This window comes from Diabrotica virgifera, chromosome 7 (assembly GCF_917563875.1).
Source record: "Diabrotica virgifera virgifera chromosome 7, PGI_DIABVI_V3a".
NCBI lineage: Eukaryota > Metazoa > Arthropoda > Insecta > Coleoptera > Chrysomelidae > Diabrotica > Diabrotica virgifera.
The window spans coordinates 8,688,608-8,704,389 of NC_065449.1; the positions used below are offsets into that span (position 1 = coordinate 8,688,608).

A 15,782-nucleotide genomic window follows, 5' to 3' on the forward strand; every position below is an offset into this window, starting at 1 on the left:
GTAACCACTTTAAAAAATTACCTCGAAATCCAAGGCCGTTTAGTTTACAAATTGCTACATTTAAATTTATAGAGTCAAAAGCTTTAGTTAAATCAAAAAAGAGGGCTCCAACAAACTTCTTCTGATCTAATGAATTATAAATGAATTTAAAAAATGTTGTTGATGCACTCTCAGTTGATTTACCCGGAAGAAAACCATTTTGATATGAACTTATTATGTTATATTTACTAAGAAATGACAACATCCTTTTATGAATGCATTTTTCAATAACCTTACACAAGACAGTTGGTACGGTAATTGGTCTATAATTTTCTAACATAGTTTTGTTTCCTTTTTTAAATATTGGGGAAACTATACCAACTTTTAAATCAGTGGGAAAAACACCCATCTCCACAGATTTATTTATTAAATCAGTTAACGGTTGAATAATGTATACGCTCATATGTTTAACTAGCTTTGTGGAAATGCAATCAATACCCACTGAATTTACATTTTTTAAGGATGAAACAGCTTCAGCAACATCGCTGTAGTCTATAGGATAGAAGTAGAATGTTTGGCCAACATTTAAAGTCGTATAGTTTTTAAATTGTGAATCCCCATATTTGGTATTTAATGCATTTTTTGAAAATGATGTAAAGAATACGCCGAAAGCATTTGCCATCTCTTTTTTATCGTTTATAAAACTTCCTGAGTGCTCGATTTTTTCTATGTTGTTATACTGTCCTTTTTTTCCAGTTTTTATATTAACTGTTTTCCAAATAAATTTTTGCTTTTGATGGTTATTTTTGTTATGAAAAACATTCTGGAACCAGTGCTTTTTTGCTTCTTGAATTTTATGAGTATATTTCTTTTTGTCTTCTTTATATTTTAAATGTACATCAGGGTCTGTCGAATTTTTTGTCAACCAGAAAAGGTTTTTTAAATCAACTCCCATCTTCAAGATTTCTTTAGAGATCCAGTTATTATTATTATTTTGACCTAATTTTTTTACAACCATAGGACAACATATTTCAATATGATATAATAGAATATTTACAAAATCAGTATAAGCAGAATCAATGTTGTCGAGATTTTCATAAACACCCTTAAAATCCTCAAGATTCAACCTTGTTTGCAATGTTGATATATTTGGTTCAGACAAATTTCTAAATGTTATAGTATCAGTAATGTCACTTGTGTGGTGATTTGCTTTTGAAATTACATTTGGTATTATAAGTTCCAATCCACTATGATCTCCAATATGAAAGTCTCTAACTGTTTCCTCATATGGTAGGGGATAATTTGTAATAAAATAGTCAATTTTAGATTTTGTTGTTCTGCCGTTTTTATCTGTAAAAATCCTAGTAGGTTCTAAGTTTTGGCAAGTTAAATTAAAACTTTCAATAATGTCATTCAGTAAAGACTTTTCCCGAGACACACTCAGATAATTAATATTAAAATCACCACTTACAATAACATACTTAAAATGATCATAACAATAGTTTAACGCTAAAAATAATTTGTTCATGAAAATCTCTACATCACCACTGGGTGCTCTATATATGTTTATCAAACAGTATGTATGTACTTACATTTAAATTGAAGGTTATACAACAACACTCGAAATTAACTTCTTCTGCTAAACTATTTAAATACTTTGGTACTTTAAATGACATTGACTGTCTGACAAATATCAGGACACCACCGTGGATTTTTTCAATTCTATTATATGAGGCAGCTTGACAATAATTCTCAAAATTAATACTATTTACACTTAATTCATTACACCATGTCTCAGTAACACAAACAATATCCGGACAGTTACTATTTAAAATTAGCTCAAGTGCACTTGTTTTGTTAGCTATTGACTGTGAATTTACACAAATGATTTTAAAATGATTATTATTTATCTCTGAACTACTTGCCTGAAATACTGAAATACTTTTTACAGAGGATCCAGTTAAATTGGCACCCTCCTCTTCACAAAAAACTTAGACACCACTGCACCCTTTGGCCAAACATCTTTGTTCCAAGCTCTCTTTAGGTTTTCTTGATTAATGGTGACCTTCATAGAACTATATGCTTCTGGCATTTTTGATTTGTGTACCACACATTGGACTTCAGGAAATGATACAGCTAACATTTTATGTAGGTTATCAGGGGTTGTTTGCGGTTTAAGACGTGTGCCATGCAGAGACACAAATTTTGGGACGGTCTCCACCGATTTTTCCACCTCATTTCCACCAATTAAATATTGACGCCTACGCTTACGACGATTCTGGGTCAGCCACTCACCTCTCATAATTTCATCATTAGTTTCTTCTAAATTTTGTATTTCCAAAAACGTTTGTTGATTTACAGCATCATGGATAGCGTAGCTGACATCTTTCTTGCTAAATATATGCTTTCTATTATTGTTTACAACCTGGTTGTTATCAGCTGTTTTAAGTCGACTTTTAACCTCTCCGATATTATCACTAATGACAGTAATGTCAGGTGAAGTGGACTTGGAATGGCTAGGTTTTGCATCCATATCTGACACTGTGTTACCATTTTTAAAAACTTTAACGTTCATTGACCTTAAGCTTGGTTGGAGGTCACTTAAATTGCCAATGTCAACAGAGGTTTCGCCTGGCAGAGGGGAAAGGGGAAACTGGTTGTTTACGTTTTTTGCTGTATTATTTTGGATTAATTTAATTTTTTCTTGGAGTTCACGAATTATATAATTTTTGTGACTAAGTATAATTTTTAAGTATTCTACTTCCCTCTTTAAGATATGTTCTTCAGAAATATTCAGATCTTCAGTAATTACACTTTCAGCACTAATCTCACTGTCAACCTTTAAATTTGTGTCACAACAGATCATTCCTTCTTCAACAATTCTAACATTTTTCATTCGTTCAGCACAGCTGGGGTGAGCTAATAAGGCACACTTCACACATTTTAGCCCATTTCTCACTTTTTTAGAACACTGAATGCACAAACAACTTAACACATCTTTCTCAGTTGACGCCATCTTTTATACAGGAAGTACAGGAATTTTCCTTGTGATATATTTCACTTTGAGTAATTCTGAAATGAAGGTAAACTATGGATTTTATACGGACAAAGTAGAGGAAAGTTCTGACAATGTTAGATACAAACATAAAGTGAAATTTATATTATAGTAACAGTATATTATTAAAATCGCTTTATCATTTTTTCTCTTCTCTCGATTATTAGTTTTTATTGTATAGTATATAATAATCACTGAATACATAGATAGTAAAAAATAATCCCTTTAATTAGATTAATGAATAATTTACGCGATTATACAAGTAACTGTTATCCAAAAATATTCTGTAATAAACTGAACGGAATAGCCATCTGCCATCTCGTTCGCTGGTGATGACGACATCGCTGTCAACTACTGTTTACGTCTAGTGCATAGCTTATGCGAATAAACTGTAGTAAAGCGTCTAGTAGAATGATGGACCACTTCACCTAATTCGACAGTATAGTTTAGTTGTAATTGTAAGTATTGAGTTGTAATTTATGATAACTATACGTAAGTTAGCGTTGATCTAAATTTCTTCACGAAAAAAAATTCGATAAATATTTTGTGACAAAACTTTTAGGACATACGTTATTTTTTGTGTTTGTATAAGAATGTTTTGAAACAATTTGTAGATCTATTCGAAAACGTCAGCATTTTAATAAAAATTAAATATTTAATTGAATGTTAATATAGATGTAAAAAATATATTGAATAAACTTTTACCGTCCTTGGATTACAAGTCCCCTTGATCAATTAAAAAAGAGTAAACCTGGAAATATTAAATTTATTTTCAAGATTAAAACATTGTTTTTGCTGTTACGTGTTTGTCGTGTATATAATACTTTATTTAACAATTTTTTAATCTTTTAGATCACAGGAATCGCTACATCAATACCAGAAGCTGCCAATCACGAAATTCCATTTAATTATTTTTCAGTTTGGCTAATACACGTACGTTGTATACCCCGGTCGTCTCCTGTCACTCCACGCGCTGATTTTTTCGCCTTTATTTTTTGTCGTGATTCCAGTGACGGCGGCGAATCCATTATCGTCTCGAAACTCGTACTTGTGGCCGATTTTTGCTAATGCATCCACGATGTATTTGGCCTAAAAGAAATATCATTCAAGACATTCAAGAATGTACATTCTTGTAACTCTAGACATTTTAACCTAGACAGGCCAACAAAAAAAAATTTGGTTGGAAACTTTGTTTGACATTCATAGCTGATTTTTATGCACTGGTTCCAAGTACCAGATTTGTACCAAGTCTAATCTTAGTTTTTTGTATCACCCATACTGTTTAAATAGTTTGCTTCCCGTTCGAAGGACCATGAACAGGATCTTAAACAGAAATGTAATGAAGTTCTGGATGTGAATAAAAACCACCAATCTCAATAATGACCCTTTTATTGGCACAAATCCGGATTGTACCGACTTGAAGGATTAGGACCACTTTCGCAATTTTTACCTACTACCCCTGCTCTGATGTGTTGATTATTTTTATAAATGAATTACGAGGTCAAGTTTCACGCTTCAAGACATGTTACAAACATAATTATAAATAAAGTGTGTCACAGCATGACAAATTATGTATAGTCAATGTAGGTGACACATTAATTTACATTATTGAGATAAATAAGATTCTTACACGAGGCATTACAATTCATTGTTTAATTATGATGATATTACACATATATAGTTTAAAAATCCATATACGGTATGTGGCAAAATTATTTAAACGCTATGTTAAATCCCAAAATTTTACACAGTATGTAATTGGAAATAATAAATTATGTCCAATTGCACCGACAAATCAACTATTTTTTGATTTGGATTGTCCGCTTATTTTAAAATATGTTGCACCAACCATTACTCAATTGAAACAGACAGTTTTTGAACTATCAAAAGTAACCAGCCCATTTGCGGTTATTTAAATAATTGACTGTTTTTATTTTGGCAATTCAATTTCACAGCATAATAGGCCTGCATCCCGCGTACCAAAAAAAAGTTGATTAATAGCAAGCTGAAAATTTGTTAATAGCTTAACGGTGTCTAGTCCGACAAACTTTGATATATGGGAACACTGGAACAGGGAAAGTTTTAATTGTGGAACAGGTTAAAAATTTGGAACGTCAGACTACGAAAACATCCCATGTATTTTATCGGACAGAACTTCCAATTGATTTGTTACCCCTTCATTAAATTCTCATTCAAAAATCAGACTGCTATTTATCACCTGTCATAATTCCTGTCAGTTGACATGTTCTACGTGTCGGACTTATTAAAATGCCCAGTTGGTGATAAATACCAGTCTGATTTTTGCACGAGAGTTTAATGAAAGGGTAACAAATAATTGGAAGTTCTGTGCAACAAAATACATGGGACATTTTCGTAGTGTGACGTTCCAAATTTTTAACCTGTTCCACAATTACAACTTCCCCTGTTCCAATGTTCCCATACATCAAAGTTTGTCCGACTAGACACCTTTAAGTTATTAACAAATTTTCAGCTTGCTATTAATCAACTTTTTTCAATACGCGGGATCCAGGCCTATAACCTTGTAAAACTTACTTTAACAATCATCTTTGACAGACCAAACTCGGATTCGAATGGAATAATCTGTACGAATACGATGTTGCCACTTATGCATTGTCGGTTTGTAAACCAACAGTTTTTTAGAATGGTGCAACTCGTTTGAAAAATAATTATTGATCATTGATTTAAATTGTCGAATTGACGGTTAGCAAATCAGTTGTTTTACAGTCTGTTGGTGCAACTGGGCATTAGTGTAGTAGTAATTATGACTAATCAGATGAAACTGGTTTGTACTTCCTTCCTCTTTTTTCTTTGAAGCTTTTGTAGAACTCTGAGTCGTTTGTAGAGCTCCACGCTGAAGTGACCAACAGTAAGTAGTCCCCCATCATATTGGTGGTCCAGCGGCCCTGGTAGCGCTTCCATCAAGTTAATATCATGATAAAAACCCTCATCCTGCTCCTCACTAACGTCTCCCAAATTTTTCGGGAAGTAATCAAGATGACTGTTCAAAAAGTGAACTTTTAGGTTCTTGTTTTTTAAATTTTTAAAGTTGTACTTCTTTCGACACGAGGGTAAATTTTTTATTTTACTGGGCGCATGCGCACACCGACAGTATGGTATAAACGTTATACGGGATCTGATTGGGTGTTAAAATCATCTGTCAAGAATTGTTCAATATGGAGATTTTGGATAAACAAATTAATGTTGTGTAGGTATATTAGTTTTTATTGTTGTGATGGCAGAGAAAAAAGCAAGTTTATAATATTGTAGTTACTTTTTAAATAGTTTTTAAAAGCGACAGGTACGTAATAATTGTAAATGTTTCAGTATCCTAATAAAAAATTTCATAGGTACCTACCTAGGTATTTGGAAAATTTAAAAAGACCCTACCAAAATAGTATGTAATGCTTTGATTTACATAATTTGATTACCATCAAAATTTCTATCAATATTCACCTAATATATTGTTTTCCTACTCTATGTTTTGTTGTAATTTAATATTTCTTTCAATTCTAATTAATTTCAATTCAAAATCAAAATAACTTTGTTAAATTCAAAACCGTCAAAAGTTTAATCCGTTTAGTTAGTTGATCTTCGCATATGATGACACATGGTCTCCGTGGGTAAAAGTTTAAAATGAATGAATTTCAATACTACCTTCGCTGATAAGCGGGTTCGAACCCCAATGGAAACTTTTATTTTTTTAATACATTTAATGATTGTAAGTTTATTTATTATATAATTTTTTTTTCAGAAAATACGTATTTAGTTAAAAAAATTTCCTACATTGTTCAGAAATCATTTGTGGCATTTTTCAATGTGTTTGTTTGTGTGTGTTTTATTCTTTTATTATTTTAATTTTTGGCACTGTTTTAAGTATATTAATTTCGTTGACATCATATAATAGAAGTATAAGTTCTTACGTGCGTACAAAATACACACACATTCATTTTTTTTTACATATTAGCTACAATAATAGTATCTACCATATTTTGGGTCTTTTGCATTTCGCAAGAATTTTGTAACAACTTGCTTGAATGTTACCCATGCTTCTTTCTCATTTTTGGTGGTCTCTGTGAATATATCATAAATGTGATGTGATGCCAACTCTTCTACATGAGCATATAAAAATCACAAAATTTATTAATTTTAAGTATAAATGTAAATAAATGGTAGGTGATACAGCTTAATAAGTGTTTAATTTGCATTTGGCACAATAAAAAAAGGTTTTTATTGTTGTTTTTTTATTGTTGGCCTGTGTAACCAATACAATTTTTTCTTGTCTGTCTATCAATAAAGTTGTTAATGAAGGAAAAAATGTCTCACCTCGGTTTGATATTCGGGTTCGAACACAATTTCCATAGGAAACAGTTGATGGTGGATACGTTTTTCGTAAATTGCCGATTTTAGATCCATACCTAACCATAAGTGCCGAAGAATAACCTAAAACAGAAATTATGTAAAAAATTTTAACGAAAATCATTTAAAAAAATTTCTTTAGGTCCTAATAGGACAGAATAAATTTTTTTTTATTTTTAAAAATTCTTAAAAATTTTTAAAAATTCTTAAAAGTTCTTAAGGTATTAGTACACTTTAGAAGACCAAAAATAAGCATTTTTTCAAGATCTTTTTTCTCAGAACATTTATTAAAAATAAACAAAAAACTTTTTACATATCAATAACTAATTCTTAGAGAGTACAAAAAAATATATATTTTTCATTTATGCACGTACACTAATATTGTAGAGTGCGCCAAAGTCGAGGCCTCCAAAAAAAGTAATTCCGATGGCGGACAGTTAATCTTAGGATTGGGATCTCTGAAACAAATAAATCGTACGGCATTTGAAAAAGGAAGGTTTCTTACTTTACAATTTACCATCGCTAGTGAAAAATTCCGCAAAAAAAAGATTTTACGGAAATTTTAAAAAAATTTGTGAAAAAATCGCCCGGTTTTCTTCAATTTTTCATGGTTAAAAATATTTATTTTTTATTTTTTAGTCATAATATTGTGGTAAATTGTCACGTACGAAACCTTCCTTTTTCAAATTAAGTACGATTATTTTGTTTCAGATATCCCAATCCGGAGATTAACTGTCCGCCATCATTTTTCGGGGCCTCGACTTTTGCGCCCTCTACAATATTAGTGTAAGTGCATAAATGAAAAAAGATATATTTTGAGCGAGTTAAATATATTATTTTTTTCTTTGGAGTTGTATGACTACGGGCCCTTCAAGGCTCATTCGCCGATTCACCAATTTTGCTCATTTATTTTACAATATATTTTCCTATACCTATCTACTTAACATTTTCTATCCTACTTATTCTACATACTTTATAAGGAATGACCACTGCTCAGTGGGAATACCACATCAGGCAAAAACACAGGTTTACTTATATATTGTACGAGTAATAGATTTTAATTTCGGTCTTTACGTTAGTTAGTTTATAATTAGATATTTATATTTTTAATATGTTCTATAAATAATTGCATTAATTCTGTAATATTAATTTGTGATAATATATATGTTAAATTTATTGGGTGTGTTATATTTTATTGGGAGTTAGACATTAATATGCAGAAAGTTCTATGTTCATTTTTAATAAAGGTTTTGAGAAAAAAATTCTTGAAAAAAATGATTATTTTTGGTCTTCTAAAGTGTACTAGACCTTAAAAATTCTTAAAAATACTTAAAAATTATAAAAAATTCTTAAAAAATTAGGTTATTAAAAAGATGATATTGATTCTTTTGAGATGTTTCTGTTTGTGACCATAGTCCTGATTTTACAAAGACTTCCACCGCTTCAGCACTAGATCTGCATAAATCTAAGTGAAGATTGGACAATTTTTGAATCAAAATATGTCAGCTTCAGATAAAATGATGTCACAATTATATATGGTGCGTTTTTTTGTTGTAAATAAAATGTGTGGAATTTTTACCTACCAAAGAAACTGCAGTTGATATTTTCGATCCTCCTGCTCCACCTATAACCATCACCACATTCTTGTTTTTGTCTAGAACAATCGACGGACACATCGATGAAACCGGCCGTTTGCCAGGAGCAACAAAATTTTCGGATGAGGGGGCTAAACCATTCCCATTCGTTAAATTTGGGGATGAGAAATCACGCATTTCATTGTTAAGTATGATACCAGTACTGTCGGAGGCGACGCCTGACCCAAATCTATAAAAAAAATCAATTTTTATCGTTAGTTTAACCCTTAAACGCCCAAGGGTGGGTAAAAAATGTCCACCTAATGCGTACTCCCTTGTAACATATTTATTACGTGTTTAAAAATTTAAAAAAAATTATTTATTGTTAAAAAGACAGCCCTTTATCGAATGTTAAGTTGGTTCTACCGATGTTTTTGAAAATAAAAGTAGCATCTTGAGTTAAATATGGGTGGGCATAAAAAGTACACCCTCGGTAAAACTTGTTACTAAAGGTTTCTATATAATTTCTCGTTGGTAGGAAGATAATCCATATAATTATCGACGTATAATTACATAATCTACATAATTATCCGCCAATGAGGAGGTTGAAAGGAAGAATGTGGAGAAAATCGACAAATCTGAATTACTGGCTTTTACTGGTATGTTAATTTTGATGAACACTGTAATTTTGTTGTTAGGTTTGTAAATCTTTATATTAATATTTTAGAAGATGCTGTATTTATTAAGCATAAGATTCTTAAGTTTAATCAATTTCCAACAACTCTCAATAAATATATTAGCTATTTTCGAGGTGGACATTTTTTACCCAGCCTTGGGCGTACACGGAACCTAAAAAAGGTTGGGCGTTTAAGGGTTAAGGGGGAAAGTATGGTTTGATTATTTTAAAAAATTCGTTTTTTTTTATTATTTTAAATGAACGCACACAACTTAACAATACCCTCTGAAAATTTCAGATTGATCGGAGTAAAATTACCAGAAATACAGTATGTTGAATATCCCTACATTCGACTAGTTTTGCAGCAGGTTCGCGCCAGTGCGCTTAAGTGTAGTGAGAAACGTTCAACAGCCGTTCTCCTTTTCTTTTGTAAATTATTCCGCGATTCAAAAACATATTCCGGTGTGCATCACTTTAACATTTTTGACAGATAAAATAGAACTTGAAAATAAAAGTTGTCAAAACTTTAAACGCGTTTTTCTCAAAACTGCTGTTTTAAAAAGCGATTGATAATGTAACTCAAAAACTAAAGTGCTTTTCATGGGCATTTTTCAGTGCATCACAAATGCTAGAAAAAAAGGTAAGTCGGTGATAATACACATTTATAACATTTATTCTGACAACATTTTAGTTAAATCTGACAGTTGTCAAGTTTCATTTGCAATTTGTCATAAAAACAAATCAATTGTGTTTATTGCATTTATAAAATGGTGATTTCTTTGATTTGTATAGTCTTATAAATTGTACAGATTATATTCGTAGATATATTATATAATTCGTAAATAATTTTTTTTATTATAGCGCCATCTATCGACAACTAGAATAAATGTTATAAATGTCTGTAATCACGGACGTGCCTTTTTTCTGTCACATATATTTTAATGCGTTAGAAAGAAATCGAAAAACTGTGATGCACTGAAAGATGCCTATGAGAAAAAGAATACTTAAGACCATTCCACCTGAAATTTTTGCGAAGATTTTCTATAGACATTTCGTGAGGTAAGGCTTTCGAGATATTTTTTTTCTGCTTATTTTTTGTTTAACAACAATAGATATGTTGATTTTCACCTTTTTACAAAAAATGTCGTTACTTTCACTTCTGAGTGATGCCAAAAACTCAAAAATCGCTAAAACTACGGAAACTCAAAAGCGTTACCTCGAAAAACTCAAGTTAATAAAATCTTCTTGATTTTTTTGTTTCACATGATCCATGACCACTGTGAGTCTTCTGATGTCCACCGCAAAATCCATTTTCTTTAGTTGTCTGTAAAAATTTGATACCGTTGACTTATTTTTCAATATTTTTTCTTGAAATTGTAGAAATTTTTAGAAATTTGTAGAAACTTTTAGGAATTTTTAAAAAAATTTAGAAACGTTTAGGAATTTTTAGTAAAATTTTTTAGAAATTTTAAGAATTATTTAGAACTTGTTAGATAGTTTTAGAAATTTTTAGAAATCTTTAGAAATCAATACAAAAGCTTTTTTATAAAATTGTATAAATCCTTATTGTTATTTTTTAATGCATTTGTTTCTCAAAATATTAAAAAATATAAAAGAACGCATATCACACAAACCTTAAAAACTAATAAATAAAGGTCTATATAGATTTATCCCTATTTAGGGAAATTCCAGTAAATATACAAGAGAGGCATTTAAACTTACAAAAGATTTATCGTACTTGTCACAGCCACGGCATCCCCTTCTGGTGAGAGCACTGAAATATGAGCAGTTCCATGATCCTCTGGCCACGTGTATTTTGCTTTATAATGTTCGGGATCATCATACGTTTTGTTGTCAGATATTAATCTTCGAATTTGCTCTGCGTATTGTTTTGATGTAAAGCTTTCTATTAACTGAAATAAATAACCGACATTATTTTATATTTTTATTTTTTGAAAAAGATAAAAATTATTGATTAAAGATGAAAAATTATTCATGTTCCTCAAACATGGAAGAGTAATCTAATTTTCGAAATATACATTGTTCTGTAACAATATACACTTGCGAGCAAAAAAATCGGCTCAAAAGATAATTAAGTTATATTTTTTGACTACGCTGTTTGGTAAGTGTCGATCGACATAGTATATGTAAAATTAGAAGTAAAATATTGGCAACAGAAGTAATTTTATTCCAATGATACCAAGAGTAACTAAAGAATATAATAAATATAACTTAATATTGTATGTGACAAGACATATTATGAATGAAAGTCGTTACAATTAATGAATATAAAAGTAAATTACCATAAAAAATCAAAATAAATACTGAGTATTTCTTCCTCTGCGTCGTATTACACTTTCCATGCGATCTCTTAAGAACCTTATTGAATTTCTTACTGATTCCTGAGGAACCGCTTCCCACTCTTCATCTAATGCAGTTTTAGCTCCACCACTGTCGACGGGGCTGGATTACGGATCCGAACCCTGTGTTTGAGCTGATCCAATAGGCAACTGCCTGCAACCAATGGTCGGCAACTGCCGACCATTACACAATCTTATTCTTCTACTTTTTTTTGAGTTCACTTTCAATTTAGAGTTGGCATGGGACAAATATACAACAAAGACACAAACTTTTTGCTCTCAGGGGCAACTGCCGAGCATTACACAGTCTTATTCTTCTACTTTTTTTGAGTTTACTGGCAATTTTGAGTTGACATGGGACAAATACAACAAAGACACAAACTTTTTTCTATCAGGGGTAACTGCCGACCATTACACCAATCTTATTCTTCTATGTCTTTTTTGTTGTTGTTCTGAAGCTATTTTCTTGTGGCATTTTTACAATTTTAACTATTTAGAATGGGAAATAAGCCACAATATTATTAAAAAATGATTTTTATTAACGTTTCGACGCCCAAATCGGGTGCCATATGTACCCAAATCATAGTATTTTGTATTTTGACAACGGCACCCGATTTGGGCGTCGAAACGTTAATAAAAATCATTTTTTAATAATATTGTGGCTTATTTCCCATTCTAAATAGTTAAAAAAAGTATTTTTTGTTTACAGGCATTTTTGAGTTGGCATGGAATAAATACAAAAAAGGCACAAACTTCTCTTATACAGGGGCAAAACCTGACCATTACACAATCCCATGTTGTTACCACATATAGGTATAGTGAAAGACCCAGGTGATTACAGAATGTTTATAAAGAAACAAAATATTATATTATTAGTTTACTTAAATCTGAATTCTATTTTCGCGTGTACTTTTGACATATTTTTCAAATTATTTATTATTATATATATATATTTATATTCATTTATTTTATCTATTTATTTTCAATATTTTACTTTCCTCATAACTTAATTTTGTGTATATTCAAAAAATGTATTAAAAGTTTAATAAGAACCAACTGCGGTTTATAAAGAAGGGTTGTAAGGGATATGGGTGTTGGGCACCCATTTTTAGCTAATTCAGTATATAAATCAAAATTTTGCACAGTGTTAATAGGGCATTCAAGAATCACATGTAGTCCAGAAAGCCACTGCGCATCCGCTAGGAAAAATATTTTAACTCGGATTTTTTGCACAATCTTACTCAAAAAGGACTCCTTTTAACAAATTTGCATGTTGCCAGGACCAAAAGGTGGTCAAAAATTTTTTAAACGTTTTTTTTTGTTTTTTTCCTAAAATTATTTTTTTTTGGATCATTCCAAACAGAAAAGGTCTTTAGTGACTTTTCTCTAAAAATGATAGTTTTTGACATATAAGCGATTAAAAATTGAAAAATTGCGAAATCGGTCATTTTTAACCCTCAAAAACTATTTGAAAAACTGAAAATTTTAATGTTGCCAAGTTAGGTAGATATTCTTTAAACATCGATTGATGAAATCCCGAAGAGTTTTTTCCAATACAATATTCAAAACTCCTTTGTTTTTTAATTGCTAATCAAGCGTGCGCGACACTATTTTCCACCGACAGTATGGTGCAAATGAAAGGAATAAATTCGTTATTTCGTAAACCGGCGACTTTAAGGAAAAATCCCGAAACAGGTCGATTTTTATTTTTAAGTTATGATATTGTGGCATATATGGTATACTAGTGACGTCATCCGTCTGGGCGTGATGACGTAATCAATGATTTTTTAAATGAGAATAGGGGTCGTGTGGTAGCTCATTTAAAAGGTTCTTCAATTCAATTCTCTATTCAGTAATGTAAACATTTACATAATTATTTATACAGGGTGTCCTTCTACTTCTTTTTTGTCAAATAATTTACTTTAATAAAAATTTTTTGGATACCCTGTATAAATAATTATGTAAATGTTTATATTATTGAATAGAGAATTGAAGAACCTTTTAAATGAGCTAGCACACGACCCCTATTCTCGTTTAAAAAAATCATCGATTACGTCATCACGCCCAGACGGATGACGTCACTAGTATACCATATATGCCACAATATCATAACTTAAAAATAAAAATCGACCTGTTTCGGGATTTTTTCTTAAAGTCGCCGGTTTACGAAATAACGAATTTATTCCTTTCATTTGTACCATACTGTCGGTGGAAAATAGTGTCGCGCACGCTTGATTAGCAATTAAAAAACAAAGGAGTTTTGAATATTGTATTGCAAAAAACTCTTCGAGATTTCATCAATCGATGTTTAAAGAATATCTGCCTACCTTGGCAACATTCAAATTTTCAGTTTTTCACATAGTTTTTGAGGGTTAAAAATGGCCGATTTCGCAATTTTTCAATTTTTAATCGCTTATATGTCAAAAACTATCATTTTTCGAGAAAAGTCACTAAATACCTTTTCTGTTTGGAATGATCCAAAAAACCTAAAAAAAAACTTTTTTCCATGCAAAAAAAATAATTTTGGGAAAAAACAAAAAAAACGTTTAAAAAATTTTTGACCACCTTTTGATCCTGGCAACATGCAAATTTGTTAAAAGGAGTCCTTTTTGAGTAAGATTGTGCAAAAAATCCGAATTAGAATATTTTTCCTAGCGGATGCGCAGTGGCTTTCTGGACTAATGTTGTAAATCTGCTAATTGACCACATTCACAATAAGGATGTTCTACTATCCCCATTTTGAATAGGTGATTTGGAACTAAACAGTGACCTGTACGCATTCTGATAATAGTTGTTATATGTCTTCTATCTATGTAAGGGACATTGAGATACCAAGGACTATTTGTGAAAACTGGTTGTAGCGGTTGATACCAAATCCCTTTATATTTAAAAGATTCCTTCCACTCTGTTTTAAATTTATCCCAGGCAAACTGAGGTCGAGCTTGTTTCTGACGTGCATTCAATTTGGACCCTGTGTGCTCGTCTGGGTGACAAAATGACAGCCTTAAGTCTTTTCCTAAGTGTCTACTGAGTGACGGTGGCACCTCATATATTCCTCAAGGATTGTTGAAGCTCAACTCAAGACCATGAATCAATAGTCCCTCTCTGTCGTTACACGTCGTCAACATGAACCTGGTCTCCTGGTACGAGGACCGGTAGCTCTACAGTAGACTCTAGCTCTAGCTAGACAGTACTATATAAAATTTATAATCTCACATCTGATTTTTGCAGGATTGTTTGACAAAAATATTTAAAATTGACTGATAATATTGTCTGACAAATTTTTAACGGTAGCCCAGTTGTCGGACGCTCCAATGTTGACGATTTCATTTTCTCTCCGCCCCCTCCGAAAATTCTCCTTGTTAGAAAAGTTGTCCGACTCGACATGAATAACTGAATAAACGGAGTCTCATGAGGAAGGTAATCATGATTTTTTCCATTTCATTGGTCAATCATGATATCCATTTTCATTGACTCTTAAATTTATACTTTTAAGTAGTGTCGTCTACAACTTAAACCCAACCATTGTTTGGTTTTATAATTATTTGCGAAATTACTTCAAACTTCACTGAAGATGGACTGATAAGTCCGAAAAGGTTCGTTCTGAACAACTTTTGTAATCCTCTTTGATTTTTTATTTATTTTGATTTAAATACTTCTTCTTCTCTTCTTCTACGGCACTACAGCTCAAATTGAGCCTTGGCCTCCTTTATTTTTTGCCTCCACCCTTGCCTGTCTGTGGCTCCATACTCGGACTCCTA

General features: G+C 31.5%; 2 protein-coding genes across 4 annotated transcripts in view; both read right to left on the reverse strand.

The window, feature by feature from the left end:
• Positions 1-1,257: 1,257 nt before the first annotated feature.
• LOC126887684 (uncharacterized) lies at positions 1,258-3,000 on the reverse strand. The gene has a single exon (XM_050655330.1). The coding sequence runs from the start codon at positions 2,993-2,995 to the stop codon at positions 1,940-1,942; it is 1,056 nt and encodes a 351-aa protein (XP_050511287.1). The 5' UTR covers positions 2,996-3,000; the 3' UTR covers positions 1,258-1,939.
• A 782-nt stretch (positions 3,001-3,782) lies between these two features.
• LOC114339857 (scoloptoxin SSD14) overlaps positions 3,783-15,782 on the reverse strand; it is a 43,371-nt gene continuing 31,371 nt past the window's right edge. For all 3 annotated transcript variants that reach the window (XM_028290550.2, XM_028290555.2, XM_028290542.2), the window contains exons 7-10: positions 11,384-11,574; positions 8,995-9,235; positions 7,379-7,495; positions 3,783-4,123 (exon numbers count right to left, since the gene is read on the reverse strand). In XM_028290550.2, the coding sequence (XP_028146351.1) occupies positions 3,959-4,123; positions 7,379-7,495; positions 8,995-9,235; positions 11,384-11,574 (714 nt within the window). In that variant the 3' untranslated portion in view covers positions 3,783-3,958. The remainder of the gene's footprint in view (positions 4,124-7,378; positions 7,496-8,994; positions 9,236-11,383; positions 11,575-15,782) is intronic.